Below are 14,581 nucleotides of genomic sequence, written 5' to 3'. Positions count from 1 at the left end.
GCAGATGATTTCACAGATGATTGCCCAGATAACTATTAACCAAGAGTTTGAGGAAAATGCTCTCCCAACAGTGTGAGCTTCTCATTCCTAGCTCTTAGAAAAAGCCTTAGAAATATTTTCTTGCAAATTTAAGAAATTTATAAACAAATTTAATTGCCACTGCTACTTTTATGGTACTGGTGAAACAGATTGAAGTTTTGTAGCTTAGGTGTAGTAATAAGCTGGTCACTTTAGTAGTTGATTTTACTTCTTAAAATGATGTAGTACTCGATAGAGACTCTAGTATCAAAAGTGCACTACCATTCTCCAGCCCAGTGAACTATCCAGCCCAGATACAGCATACTCAGAATTTATATGTGGCATAGTTGAAACTCATCAAGAATGTGAAACTGATAGAATACCTAACTAAGTCTCTTGAGACCCTTCTGTTTCCAATCTGGACTGGTTGCTTTTAAGGTCAGATGTACAGCTGTTATCTTGGGATGTCCCTCATCTGTCATCTTGAGATTCTCTGCCTTTGGTGTCGATTCCTCCTTGGATCTGATGTTGTATTTTTTGTTTATTTGCTCTGCTCATTTGGCTTTCAGTTTAAAGGTTGTCTTCTCATTCAGACATGACCTCTCTATATTTAAAATAATGTTCACAGGACTGGGGATATAGCTCAGTGGCATAAGCACCTGCCTGGCAAACAGAAAGTCCTGAGTTCAATTCCTAGTACCAAAAAAATAAAAAAAAAAAATTTCAATCATGTTCACCTTCCTCCTGTGAATTATTTTTTTCCTTAGCATTTACCATTGTGTGATAGTCCATGTATTTTACAGTAATTTATGTATCTGTGACTGAGCCCTCTGGAATGTAAGCTTTATGAGGACAGGCTTTTATCTGTTCACTGCTATATTCTTTTTTTTTTTTTTTTTTTTGGTTTTTCTCCGGTACCAGGAACCTAACTCATGACCTTGCGCTTGCCAGGCAGGCACTTTGCCGCTGAGCTAAATCCCCAGCCCCACTGCTATATTCTTGGGACCTAAAATAGTGTCTGCTATACGGTAGGCATTCAGTAAATATTGCTGGCACATGGTCCTTTTAACCTGGAAACAGTTTTTTTTCTAAAACGTGTTCCTGAAGTATCTTGAATTGCTTTCTCTCTATCTTCCTCTGTTCTGTTTCTTTAACCCTCATTACTTAAGTGTTAGACCTCCTGAAGAAACCTTGTAATTTTCTTATTTGCCCTCACCTCTTACTCATCTCTCTATCTTTTTTTCTTCACCATCTGGGAGGTTTATCACCCTTGTCTTGCAGTTCTTCTGTTTACTTTTTCCATTCATGCTTTTACATTTTTAATTTCAAGTAGCACTTACTGTTTTCTAAATACTGTTTCCATTCATTGCTAAACATTAATTAGTTCATAACTAGACATTTGAGGGAAACATTTAGTATGAAGTACAGGGACTGAAGCAACTTCGAGTAAGGAGATTGTCCAGGAAAAGTGAAGTATGGAGTATATCAGTATTTTCTTTTACCTCTCTGAGAATATTAAATATATATAGTATGTGTGGTGTGGGGATGGAACCCAGGGCCTGGTACATGCTAGCAAAGTGGGCATTCTACCACTGACCTGTACCTCTTGCCCTAATGATAGATTTTTGTTATGTTGTTCTCTGTAGTTTCTTTTCTCTAAATTGCTTTTTTTTTCTCCATTTCATATTACTTTTCTTGAATGTATGGTAAGACTCTTTTTAAGTATAAAGAAGGGCCCAAAAGCTGATGGGAAACTCTGTGTATGGTAGAGCTTACTGACTGTCTCTTCAGATAACCTCACTGTGCTGCTTTCTTCTGACACCCTTCTTTAGATTGTTCCTCCTGGGCTGCTCAGATTTCCGAAGATTCTTGGGCTGGAGGAATATGTACAAACTGCTGCCCGTGTTTCAGGGAGAAAGCTTACAGTCTTAATGTTTAGTATGTTTCCATTTTACCCTCATGTTTTCAAGGTCCTCATGTTTCTTCCTGTCAGACTGGGTTATAGGTGGATAGTCACCCAGCTGCATAAATTTTGGGGTAAGACAGGTTTCTGGGGTTCCAGCTCTTTGAGCTGATCCCCGTATTCCTTATGTTTTACCATGAGTTTCACCCTGGAGATGCTTTATGTGCTTAATTTCTCAGTTTGGAGGAGTCTCAGTGTGAATCAGATTCCTTTTTGCCTTGCCCATTGCTGGGTCAAAAGTTAACTTTTCAGATCTACCAAGTCACCCTTTGTCCATCTGCTTCCTAGAAACTAGCACTAGTACCCTATTAGTACTGGTCATTTCCATTCTTTGCTCTTACAAATAATGCTCAAAACAATATTTGTGTAAATACATCATTTTAAAAGAAAATTTATAGGTAAAGATTTTTATTCAGCTCGATGAAAAAGTAGTACATGCATTAATAATTTTTCTTGTATCTTCTCATAGGCCCTGAGAGTGATGGCTAAAATTATGAGAGAATGTTGGTATGCTAACGGTGCAGCTAGGCTGACTGCTTTGCGGATTAAGAAAACACTGTCACAACTCAGTCAACAGGAAGGCATCAAAATGTAATTCTGCAGCTTTGCCTGAACTCTACTTTTTCTTCAGATCTGCTCCTGGGTTTTCATTTGAGAGGCCAATTGTTCTACCTCACTGAGAGGGAACAAAAGGATATTGCTTCCTTTTGCAAGTCTAATAAGGTCAATTAAAAACTTCCCAGGATTTCTTTGGACCCAGGAGACAGCCATCTGGGTCCTTTCTGTGCACTATGAACGCTTCTTTCCCGGGACAGTTACAAAATGTTGTATAGTCTACCTTTATTTTTTATTAACAAAACTTGTTTTTTAAAAGATGATTGCTCGTCTTAACTTTAGGTAACTCTGCTGTGATGAAGATCATCTTAAGGGCAAAGGAGCTGGACTGTTGAGTTATTTTGAGAGAAAGTGATTTACTCCTGGTTAGTAGTACATTCTCGGAGGATTCTGAACCACTAAAGAATTTTTTGAGTCAGTCTTTGAATGTACTGTTCTATAATTTTTCAGGATCTTAAAACTAACTCTTATCTTGAGTCTAAAAAGGACCTCATATAGTAGTGAGGAACATAATTTATGCAATTGTATTTTGTATACTATTATTGTTCTTTCACATATTCAGAACATTACATGCCTTCAAAATGGGATTGTACTATACCAGTAAGTGCCACTTCTGTGTCTTTCTAATGGGAATGAGTAGAATTGCTTGAAGTCTTTGTGTTAAAACCTGTAGTGTTTGAATTCAAAAAGTTTATTTATCTGAGTAACTCAGACCTGTTCTGTTTTGTTTTTTGGAGGGGGTTTTGTGGTATGCCATTGATAGTCCATTTTGAAAATGCCATTTTCCTGCCAAAATGTGCTTGAACCACTAAATATGCTGTGGCATAAGCCAATTATTACCATGGTCATGTTGGAATATTCTCCTTCAAGCTTTTAGAGTTCGGTTGTATTGTCTGAGTATAATTTAAAAAGTCAAGTGGCACTCTAGATGCTTACAGTGCTTTAATAAGTTAATGTTCATAGCATACAGACTAATTTTTCTATAAGGGAAGGATTGTCTAGCTGCTTGTGAAAAGTTGTGTGGTATTCTGTAAGCCATGTTTTTCTTTATCTGATCAATGACAGTGTTATTTTTTTAAGAAATGAATTACATTTAAAATAGAATATGGTTAATGTTAAGTAATAGGCCTTTTTTTAGAGAGGCAAAGGTAGTTAATAATTCAAATAGAGAACAGATGTGTGTGACAGTCACACTTGTTATGTAGTGTAAGTGTTCTGTGGGTTCTCTGTCTTTGTAAGGTTAACAGTGTAGTTTTGAGGTCTCACTACACTTTGAGGAAGGCAGCTTTTAATTCAGTCTTTCCTTATCTCATGTGTGCAGATGCTGCAACTTTTTAATATACATGGTTGCATAATAAATTCAGTGCACTCTATATGGGGAGAGGTGGTAGCTAGAGAACATTCTGTATATAGGTTCTCCATTTACAGATGTTCTCAGTCAGATTAAATGTTTAAGATAAACTTGTCATGGTCTTCTCACATCAAGTTAAAACTGTCTTATGATTACTGGTTTTTACCTAAGAGTGCTGTAAATGTAAAGTCTGCAGGACTTTTACAGTTCTCTAAGTCCTTATATCACTGTGATCTTACTCTGAGGGGGGAAAAGTATCATAGCTGTGAGACAAGACTTTGACTTCATAGTGCTATCAATTCCCTGATAAGAGGGGCAGAATAACCTTTACAGTATTTTGGTCAGGAAGAAATTGTGGCCATTTACGCTGAATGAGTTGCGTTCTGATAATGTCTTATATCTTATACATAAAATAAATTTGAAAGACTACTTGGTCTTAAAACCAAAGTAATTCTAGAAGGAATGACATATTACATAGGAATCTAGTATCAATTTTATGTGTTTAAAAACATCATGGGGAAAAATGTTCTTAGAGGCTACTATTTTGACTACAGTTTTTTTCTGTAGTTACCATGATTTCATTTAAACAAATGTTTGAGAGGTTTGTTTTTATAGTTGTGTTATATTACCTGTTTGATAATCTCTAGTTCTATAATCAGGTACTTTTGGGGGGGCATTTCTTAAGCCTACAAGATCTGCTTTATGAAATCCAGGGGACCAATGCATTTTATCACTAGAACTATTTTTATATAATTTTAAGAACATACCAAAATTTGTCTGATTTAAAGTTGTAATAACATGATTTCTCACTTTCATATAAAGTAATCAACTTTTGCTAAAGATAGTCTTCATTACATTAAAGGTTGAGTTGCAATTATACTATTCTTGTCAAAGTCAATAAAATGTACTTTTTATAAATCAGGGAATTTTTTTTTTTAAGTTGGAATATAGTTCTAAATTGAGTTTATGTATTACTGCATCTAATTCCTATGTTGGCTAGGGACAGCTTGAACCCCAGTTTGTTAACACTGAAAATGAAAGTTACTTAAAAGATGAAAGAGTTCATGATTACTGTGGCCATAACTGCAGATAAATTTGATGGGAGTAATACTTTTTATCACTTAGAAACATAGTCTTTTGTTTATATTGCCTATCCTAACATGCTCACCTTCAAAGATTTAGCATGACTAAAATATGTCCTCTGGCACATCATTTTGTCAGTGCCCCAAAAGAGTGAGAGCCGGGCAAGTATGACTTCTTGGGGCATAGATCTCCCTGGCCCTTCCTTCCTTCATATCTTTAGCTTTCTCCTGACGTAACTTCCTGCTGGCCCCTGTTTCACAGACCATTGCCTTCTACCTGTATCCCCAGCCTTTTGACTGAATAGTTGCTTTTGAGACCCCGGAGTAAAATGGTTGATGGAACTTACGGGAAATACTTCCATTTCCTTGAATTGTTGGGTGTGTCAGGGCGGGGTCTCCCTATGGAGGTGAGGCTTGGGGTGTGCCTACTAGTTACCCTGCTTTGACTTTAGCCAAATACAACAAGTAGGGTGGCAGGTGCGATGGTGGAAGTTGTGCCAGAAGCAGTGGCCAGAGTTGTGTCCTCTGAAGGACAGTCAGGCCTGAACTGCCAAGCCTGTAATTCTGCTGTAATGATAGTGCTCAAGAAGTGCCTTGAGTTGGTATACAGTGCCATGGCCGTCAAGAATTTCAGATTTCAGTTCTTACTATAAATTTTAAGTCGCTCAACCAATTGCAGTCTTGATGAGCTATTTTTTTTCTGTATGTGTGAGACCTGTCAGATGTAGACTGTATTCTAAAACAAACGACAAAGTGCTAACACATGTAAAATCAATATTGTATTAAACATATCAGACTTGCTGTTTTTCCCCCGTGCACTGAAGGAATGATTGTAAATCACCTGGTTTTTTTGTTTCTTGATTGTGGCAGTGGCTCTAAGTGGTGGAGATTCCAAATAATGGTTCTGTTACAGCTTAGCAGAAAAATGCTGAATTATTTTGAGATCTTAAAGAATAGCACTGGACAGGTCCTGCCATCTGTTTTGGAATGCTGGAATACAAGCCCTTTCTTGGAATGCTGGATTCCTAGGATGTTAGGATTGTCAGTATATTATTTTCAATCTCAGTATTCAATCTAATTTGTAAATGTAAGCTTTCTAAAAAATGTGGTTAATTCAACCTGTTTCTTAAAACTTTAAAAGAACTTCAGTAAATTTGCTTTTGTTTTTAATAAGATTTTTGTGAATTAAGTATCATGAACCATGTTTTGATATCCCCTTTTTCACAATGTGCCAATGGAATGGGGTGTTTGATATTTCTTTATATGTCAAGGAGATGCTTCAATATGTCAATTGCTTTAAACTTAAATTACCTCTCAAGAGACCAAGGTACATTTACCTCATTGTGTATATAATGTTTAATATTTGTCAGAGCATTCTCCAGGTATGCAGTTTTATTTCTATAAAGTATGGGTATTATGTTGCTAAATTACCCAAATGGTACTGTACTGTTTATATTGTTCCCCAAATAACATCATCTGTACTTTTTGTTTTCTGTATTTTATTGTATTTGTGCAAAATTCTTTTGACTTTCTCAGTATAATCTCTGCCCTTTCAGATTGTACAGAAAATCTCCATATAAATTTTCACTTGTGTTGAATGATTTTTGAGAAGCCTGTAAAGGAGAAAAAAAACATAAATTGCATTTCCCCATAAGTTTTTAAAAATTGTATATTGTATTTGTAGTAATATTCCAAATGAACTGTAAATAGGAAATAGGAGAGTGATGTTTATGTTAAGTCCTAACACTACAGTAGAAAAATGGAAGCAATGCAAATAAATAACTTTTTTTCCCAAATGCCAATGATTCCATTCTTTTCTAGAGGGTTAGGATGGATAAACTTCTACACACAGATGGTTGGCAGACTTTGTTCAGTTCCAGGAGGCTGTAGGAGTAAGGTCTCCATTTCCTTCCTGATCATTGGCTAGGGATCCCCTTTGGTATCTAGAAAGCTACACACATGCCTTGGCTTGTGGCCTCTTTCCTCTTCCTTCATGAAAGCCAGCCACAGCTGGTTGAGTCCTTCTGACATTACCTTTCTCTGATCACCCTTCTACCCCATGTCTCCTCTACTTCTCTTTCACTGCATCTCTCTGCTGCTTTCTTGCTGTTCCACTTTTAAGGAAGCTTGTGTGATTATTTTAGGCTTATTTGGATGATCCAGGATAATCTCCCTAGTTAGTAACTTCACTTTTTATCTATACAGTCCTTTCACAGCAGTACCAAGATTAGAGGATAGGACTCTTGGTGTTATATTTGCTTACCACAATAAATCTGTTTTCTTTAAATGATATTATACTTTATAAAGCAATAATTATAACATGTATTGTGGAGTTTACAATATGAATATGGTATATAATAGTGGCTTTAAATCTAAGGAGGGGATTAGCATCTGAGTGTTCCCCTAGGATACCATGTAGTTGGTTCTTGCTTTCATATCCATGCTGAATAAATTTCCAGGCTCATTAAAATCCTAGATATTTCTAAAAGAGGAAATACCCAACAGAGCTATATTCTATTGAAATTACATTAGCCTTAGTCTGGAGATTATGATAAATTGAGATGCATATTACTACAGCTTGTAGATCAAGCACTAAAATAATCACTTAAAAGTATATTTGGAAGTCACTAATATTTAACATAAAAGAAAGGGACAGAGAAGCAAAAAAGACAAAAATTTAGAGGGATTTACCTAATCCTACCAATAATTTCATTAAATGTGAAAACTGAACATTCGAATCAAATTGTCAAAGTAGATAAAAAGTAAGAATCAAAACTATGATGTCACAGAGGCACTTTAGATTCATACACAGCTTGGAAGAATGGAATGATACATACCATGAACAGTAACCATGAGAGACCTGGAATTGCTATATTCATATCAAAGTGAGCTTTGAGTCAAGAAATATGACAAATAGAGCAGGATATTTGACATGATAAAGAACTCAACATATCAGAAGTATAACAGTTACATATGCATCTAACAGAACCTAAAAACTACAGGAAAATAATGATTGAAAGAAGTGGGAAGTTCAACAATATTTGGAGATTTTGAAGCTGTGCTCCCAGGAATTGATAGAACAACTTGATAGAATCACTGAGCACATAAGAAAATGCTGTCAGCTAATTTGTCCGGCCATTTATGTAACACCACCCAGAATAGCAAAACATACCTTTTCTATTATGCATAGATCATTCTCCAGGGAAGACTATGCCGTGCAATAATACAAGTCTCAGAATTTAAAAAGATTGAAATAATACGTTCTCCAGCCACACTGAAATTAAGTTAGAAGTCAATGAGGTATTTGGCAAGTCCCCAAATATTTATAAATTAACATACTTCTAAATAACTGATGAAATCTTAATGGATAATTTGAAAACTTTATTTAAGACGGGGTCTTGCTATGTTGCCCAGGCTGATCTTTAACTCAGCCCAAGTCATCCTCCTGCTTCAGCCTTCCAAGTAGCTGAGACTACAGATGTGCCACAATGTTTGGTTAAAAATAATTTTAGCGATGAAAATGAGTACATATTAAAATTTCTGACACAGAGTTCAAGCCATGAATTCTATAAGAAATTCTATAATTTCTCTAAAGGGAAAATTACAGTCTTTGCCTATCTTTATAAATTACAGTCTTTGCCTATATTTATAGAGGACATGATGACAGATACAAAAGTTCTAAAACACTTTATTAACTGATTTGAACAACAAAAGGTTTATGTGCCAGGACAAAATGATACAAATCTTTGGCTGCAAGCTTCATGTAACCTCCAGAAATCTTTTAATATATTATAATCCCACATTAACAAGCAATGATAAAACTTGCATAGTCAACAATTACAAAGAAAGCATTTGACAGGATTCAATATCCATGATGAAAACCCCCAGTGGAACCAAATAGAACTCTAAGGAAAAGTTTCTATAAAAAGCCCACAACAAAAACTGGTGAAAAACAATGCTTCTCTCCTTAAATTGAGAAGAAGTTAAGAACGTGTATACTTGCTCTTTCTATTCAGCATTGTAGTGCAAGGTCTGTCCAGCCCTCTTCCCCACAAAGTGGCTAAAGGCATTTAAATTAGAAAAAAAAAAAAAAAATGAAATTGTCTTCATAGTAACATGATCTTGAAAGATCCTAAGGAATCCATGCAAAAGCTACTAGATCTAAAACATTTAGTAAGGCTGTAGGATACAAGATCGATATTCTAAAATTGAAATTATATTAGCAGTAGTCTCATGATTAAAGCCACTCAACATGAAAAATTACAAAAATGAATTTACGCCACTGGAAAATACTGCTGAGAGATTAAGATAAAAATAAGTAGAGAAACCTACGTTCATGGGTTACAAGGCTCAGTGCTGTTATGACGGCAGTTCTCCCCAAAGTCGCTGTACAGATTTAACTCAGTTGCTATCAATGTTTGATCAGTGTTGTCCTAAATTGACAAGCAGATCCTAAAACAATGGAAATACAAAGGATCTAAAATAGCTAAAATAATTTTGAAGAAAAAGAACAAGGAAAAAATTATCCAATTTTGAAGCTTACTATAACACTACATTAACCAAGATAGTGTTTGGCATAAGCTAAGCATTTATAGAGATATAACAGAATTAAGAGTCAGTAATGAACCCTTATATTTATGTTCAATTGACTTCTGATGTGTGTGCCAAGATAATTCAATGGGAGAAAAGACAGTCTTAAAGAGTGGTACTGGGATGATAAGATGTCCCTATTTTAAAAGGAAGAGAAAGAGAAAGAAAGAAAAAGGACCACCAGAAAGTTAGATCCTTACTACATTATAGACCTAACAGCACTAAGGCTGTACAACTTCTAGAAGGAAACGACAAAATCTTCATGGCTTTGGGTTAGGCAAAGACTTCAAATGGCACCAAAAACAAAACCTGAAAAAACAAACTGATAAGTTGTACTTCATCAACATTAAAATCTGTAGGGTTTAAAAAAATGTTAAGTGACAAAGACTGGAAAAATTTTATTTATACTGAGAATATATTAGGAACTCTTAAAAATCAATAAGACAACCCAAAACATGGGCCAGAATTTGATAAACATTTCCCCAAGAAGATACATGAATAGCTAATAAACACAATTCTTTATAAAGATTATTGATAAAGTTAGAACCACATGAGAAGCCACTCCATATATATTAGAATGGTCATTTAAAACAACAATCAACAAATAATGTTGAGGAGGATGAGGAAACCAATGATTGCTGGAACATAAAGCCGTACAGCCCCTTAAGAAAACAATTGGCAGTTTCTTAAGCATAAATCTATTATATGATCCAACAATTCTAGATATCTAGGCACAATAAAATTCCCAGATAAAGTACAAGATTTTGAATTAAATCTGAATGTCAGATAAACAACAAATAATTGTTTAGTGTAAATATGTCCAAGGTATTAAATGGAATATATTTATACTTTAGAATATGTGCTCATCTGACATTTAAACTGAGTATCCTATTTTTTACTTACTAAATCTGGCAACTAATTCAAGTAAAATGAAAGCATATCCAGATGAAGGCTTGTATGTGAATGCACATAGCATGATTCATAATACACAAAAATGTTCATCTAAATGGCCGTCAACTGATGTATTGACTTAAAAGCAGGATATTTATAAAATGGTGTATGAACTATTGATCTATGTCGAACAAGGATAAACCTCAAAACCTTGTAGAGGTGAAGTTCCTTCCCCCACCAAAGATTAGCTGAAATAAACTAACAAAATAACTAGGAGACACCTAAATTTATTACATGCATGGAAGAAAACATCTAGTGTAATTAAGCACCAGCCCCACACGATTCTGAAGCTTCTACAAGATGTGATTGGAAAATACAGTGAACATTTAAATTATGAAAATGTTTGTTACATAACACATTGCCATTAATTCCCCCTCAAAATACTCTGCCTTCCTTTGAACACACTTATCCCCTTGATTTTGCCACTTTCTGAAGCATTGTGGAAGTTCTTTCAGGTCTTCAGTGACAGTGTCATAAAGAACCACTGTCATGGCTGCCTCAGTGTCCTGAATGAATTCAAAACATTCACCTTTCCTGATCATTTTGACTTTGGAGAAGAGCCGGAATTTACAGGGTGCCATATCTAGTGAAGAAAAAAGGGGGCACAAGGACACAATGTATTGCTTTTATGAGCCTGCCTTGCCATTGGTTGAGCAGCATTCACGTCTTTTTTATCACACCTCGTAAAGACATGAAAGAGGACCTCTAGAACTGCTTCAAAAAGGGCGAGAATGATGAAATAAGTGTGCTCAAAGTGAGGAGGAGTATTTTGAAGGACGATTAATGGCAATGTGTCTTCAACTGTTATAAATGTTGACATTCACTTTATATTTTCATCATCTCTTGTATAACCTTTTTCTATAAGAGAGGAGAGTGAAGAACATATACAATTTTGAAGGGAATCACACATGATTTTGAGGGGAATTTGATGGACTTGAGAAACATTAATAGCCTGGGAAGTCCTTCGGCCTGCAGAACAGATAATGTATCGTAAATAATTCTCTTTGGGAATATTGAAAGGCCCTGCAATCGAAGGCAGTGGAGTGTGACAACAGTCTCGCCAGGTGTGCTGACAGGTTTGTGCAATGAGTTCGGGTTATAGGAGTTTAGTTAATGCAAGGTCAAGAAAACGGCCAGGGTCATTTTCATCCTTGGCAGCTTTGGACTGTAAGCAGATAAGGAGATGGACAAAAGCTTATTTGGGCATCCACTGTTCTCTAAGTGCTTTTAATTAAAATAATCAGAATCTCAGAGTGCCATACTTTGTGGCTGCAGTCCTTGGATTCCTTCATCATCACACATAGTGAAAGCAGCAGGACAAAAACACTATATTCACAAGGGTACTTTGGGGATGGTGGAAATACTCTAAAATTCATTTTGGTGACGGTTGTGCAACTCCATAAATTTACTAAATATCATCATTATGTATATGGAATAGGTAAATTTTATCAACTATACTTCAATAAATCTGTTAAAGGAAAAGAAAATCCACCTCCTGCCGTTTTTGTCACACACATCCTTTATTTGCCACCATATTGAATAACGCCCCCAGTCTCCGCGCACCTGCTTCTGGACACTCTGCTTGGGCTCTGCTTGTGCTGAAGCCACACTTTCCCGTGTCCTCTGTCTTACTAACTGGAATCACCCACAAGGCACAGCTCAGAAAGCATTTCTTCCACTCCTCTTTTTTATCCTGCCATTGATCTCCTGCCAGAGGTCACCAGTCTCTGTATTTCCAAATCACTTGGTTCACCCTATAGTTTCACTTCATTCCCATTTTAACTCCCTCAGGGACTTTTTAGGACTTTCTCCTGGTTTCCTTTGAAGGAAGCAGGTGGTTTTCACATTTTTCCTTTCCAAACACCTAATAATTAACAAAATGAATCCAGTGACTATTTGGATGCTGATTCTGCTGGATCCTTGGATTCTCCAGGAGCCTGGCGTGTTTTGGGCGCTATTTTGGAAGTACAATCCCACCTTTAGGACGTCTTCCCTGAATGGCTCCACCACACACTCTGTTTCTGGTGCTACACATATGCTTGTCCATGTGTAAGCCCTGTACTGTATTAACTTTGTGTCCCTGTGTGGCTCGGTGGCCTACTACAGTAACCAGCTACAAGCTCCCAAGAACAAGAACCATGTCTGGTTCATATCCACAAAACTCTTGCCTGGGCTTTGCTCAGAATAGATCTGACAAAGAGCTTGTAGAACTAACATCTTGTTAAAGGAATCCTAAAAAAATATGAACTGATCTGACAAAATGCAGCTATGCAGATTGTGTTAGTCATCTTCCTTGTCACTGGGACAAAATATCTGACGTCTGCAACTAAAAGGAGGGGAAATTTATTTTGGTTCACTTTTCAGTCTGTAGCTGGCTGGTTCCAGGATAGGTTGGCATGGCACAGGCGCATAATATAGGAAAAGCTTCTCACCTTGATAAAGAAGAAGTATAATGCCCAACCTGTTAGATGTCAAATGTCCCAAGTTTGTGGTCCCACAATATTGAGGAATGAAGTTATGAACCAGAAGAAGTTAGAAGAGTGTTATTGGAAATAAGGAGAGAAAGATAGCTCCTGGATTTCCAAGATGGGTCCCGAATGGAGTGGCCACTGAGGCCCTTTGTCAGGAGTAATTCATACAGCAAAGTCACAATGTGTGTACAGTGTGGGTCAAACTACAATCAATTTACAGAATTACAAGTATAGCCACTTAGCTAATATTGCTCCAATAGGGAAGCAAGGCATGTAGTAAGAGTACATGGAAAAAAAAGGCATTTTGGGGAAGAGATGGGTCCAGATGCTCTGGTCACCTGCTGTCTTGGTTACTTTTCTCTCATTGCTGGGACAAAATACCTGATGCTCAAAATTAAGGAAGGAAAGGTTTATTTAGCTCACAGTTTGTGGAGGTTTCAGTCCATACTTGGCTGGCTCCAAGGCAGGGTGGCCTGGCACGGCCAACACTTCAAGGTGGTGGAAGACAGCAGAAGCGACAAGAGCAAAAGAGGGGAGAGCAAGCCTCTTTTCCTCCCTTAGTGTATGCAGGCTGCCTGCCCTGGGGCTGGTGTAGCACTCACACCATCTCGGTGCCCTCCTCTTCCACAGGCTCAGGATGTTTGCAAAGTGAGGACCCTAGGTCCCTGCTGAATCACTTTAGTTAAACTTCTAAACTTCTCAAACTGACACAATGAACAACATCCCAGAGCAGAAGGGCATGTTCTCTACACACTAGGATGTAGAACTGCCGAGTTACTTAGTTAAGCTTCTAGACTTCTCACATTGACACAGTGTATCAACCATTACAGCTGCCTGCCTTGGGGACTGATCCTTATCTGGACTTAGTGGTCTAGGTGGTACTAATTACAATATAATCTCAAATTACTGATTTCCCTCAGGGAGGCATGTAGGCCTGCCCATTGCACATTTATCGTGGGCCTGGCCTTCTTCAGATGTACCTCCAGCCACAATTCTGATGTCTATTTTTTTCTGCTAACTTCCTGGAGAGCCCAGGCCCCTTTATTTCTATCTAACTTAGCTGCTTATCATAACCTCAAGACACCCAGGGAGCAGGGAGTGACAAAGGAAGATCCAAGAGCGGAGAGAAACCCTCCCAGGCCACGCCCATCTGCTCCTCCTCTGCTGACCAGACCCCACCTCCTAAGAGCGAGTCAGCTACGCCCCCCAGTGCACTCACCTTCCAGAAGCCCCACCTATGAGTGCACAGGCTCTTGGGGGGCGCTGTGACACAAACCGTAACAGCGACGGGTATTTATAGCTGTGCAGTCCTTTACCTCAGGGTTCCCAAATGCAGGACCAGTAAGCATTTTATAAAGGCACTCCTGACCCCAGCTTCCCTTTGGGTCTTTGCTTTTAGGGGTTCTCTTTTGACGTTTATTTTACTCTTTGTTTCTTTGGTTTTGGTGACAGGCAGTGGAATCCTCCTCAGGCCCTTCTGTCCCTTCTTACTGTGCCAATCTCTGGACTCCTCCTTGCTACTGTTATGTGTATGTAGTCC

At 37.4% G+C, this 14,581-nt stretch overlaps 1 protein-coding gene across 3 annotated transcripts in view; it reads left to right on the top strand.

The window, feature by feature from the left end:
- Positions 1–6,825, top strand: part of Tgfbr1 (transforming growth factor, beta receptor 1) — a 55,451-nt gene extending 48,626 nt beyond the window's left edge. For all 3 annotated transcript variants that reach the window (XM_005382823.2, XM_005382822.2, XM_013513285.1), the window contains exon 9: positions 2,451–6,825. In XM_005382823.2, coding sequence (XP_005382880.1) covers positions 2,451–2,576 — 126 coding nt within the window. In that variant the 3' untranslated portion in view covers positions 2,577–6,825. The remainder of the gene's footprint in view (positions 1–2,450) is intronic.
- The last annotated feature ends 7,756 nt before the right edge of the window (positions 6,826–14,581 follow it).

The sequence above is a fragment of the Chinchilla lanigera genome, unplaced genomic scaffold (genome assembly GCF_000276665.1).
Source record: "Chinchilla lanigera isolate Chin_1 unplaced genomic scaffold, ChiLan1.0 scaffold00018, whole genome shotgun sequence".
NCBI lineage: Eukaryota > Metazoa > Chordata > Mammalia > Rodentia > Chinchillidae > Chinchilla > Chinchilla lanigera.
This window is presented reverse-complemented; position numbering and strand designations above follow the sequence as displayed.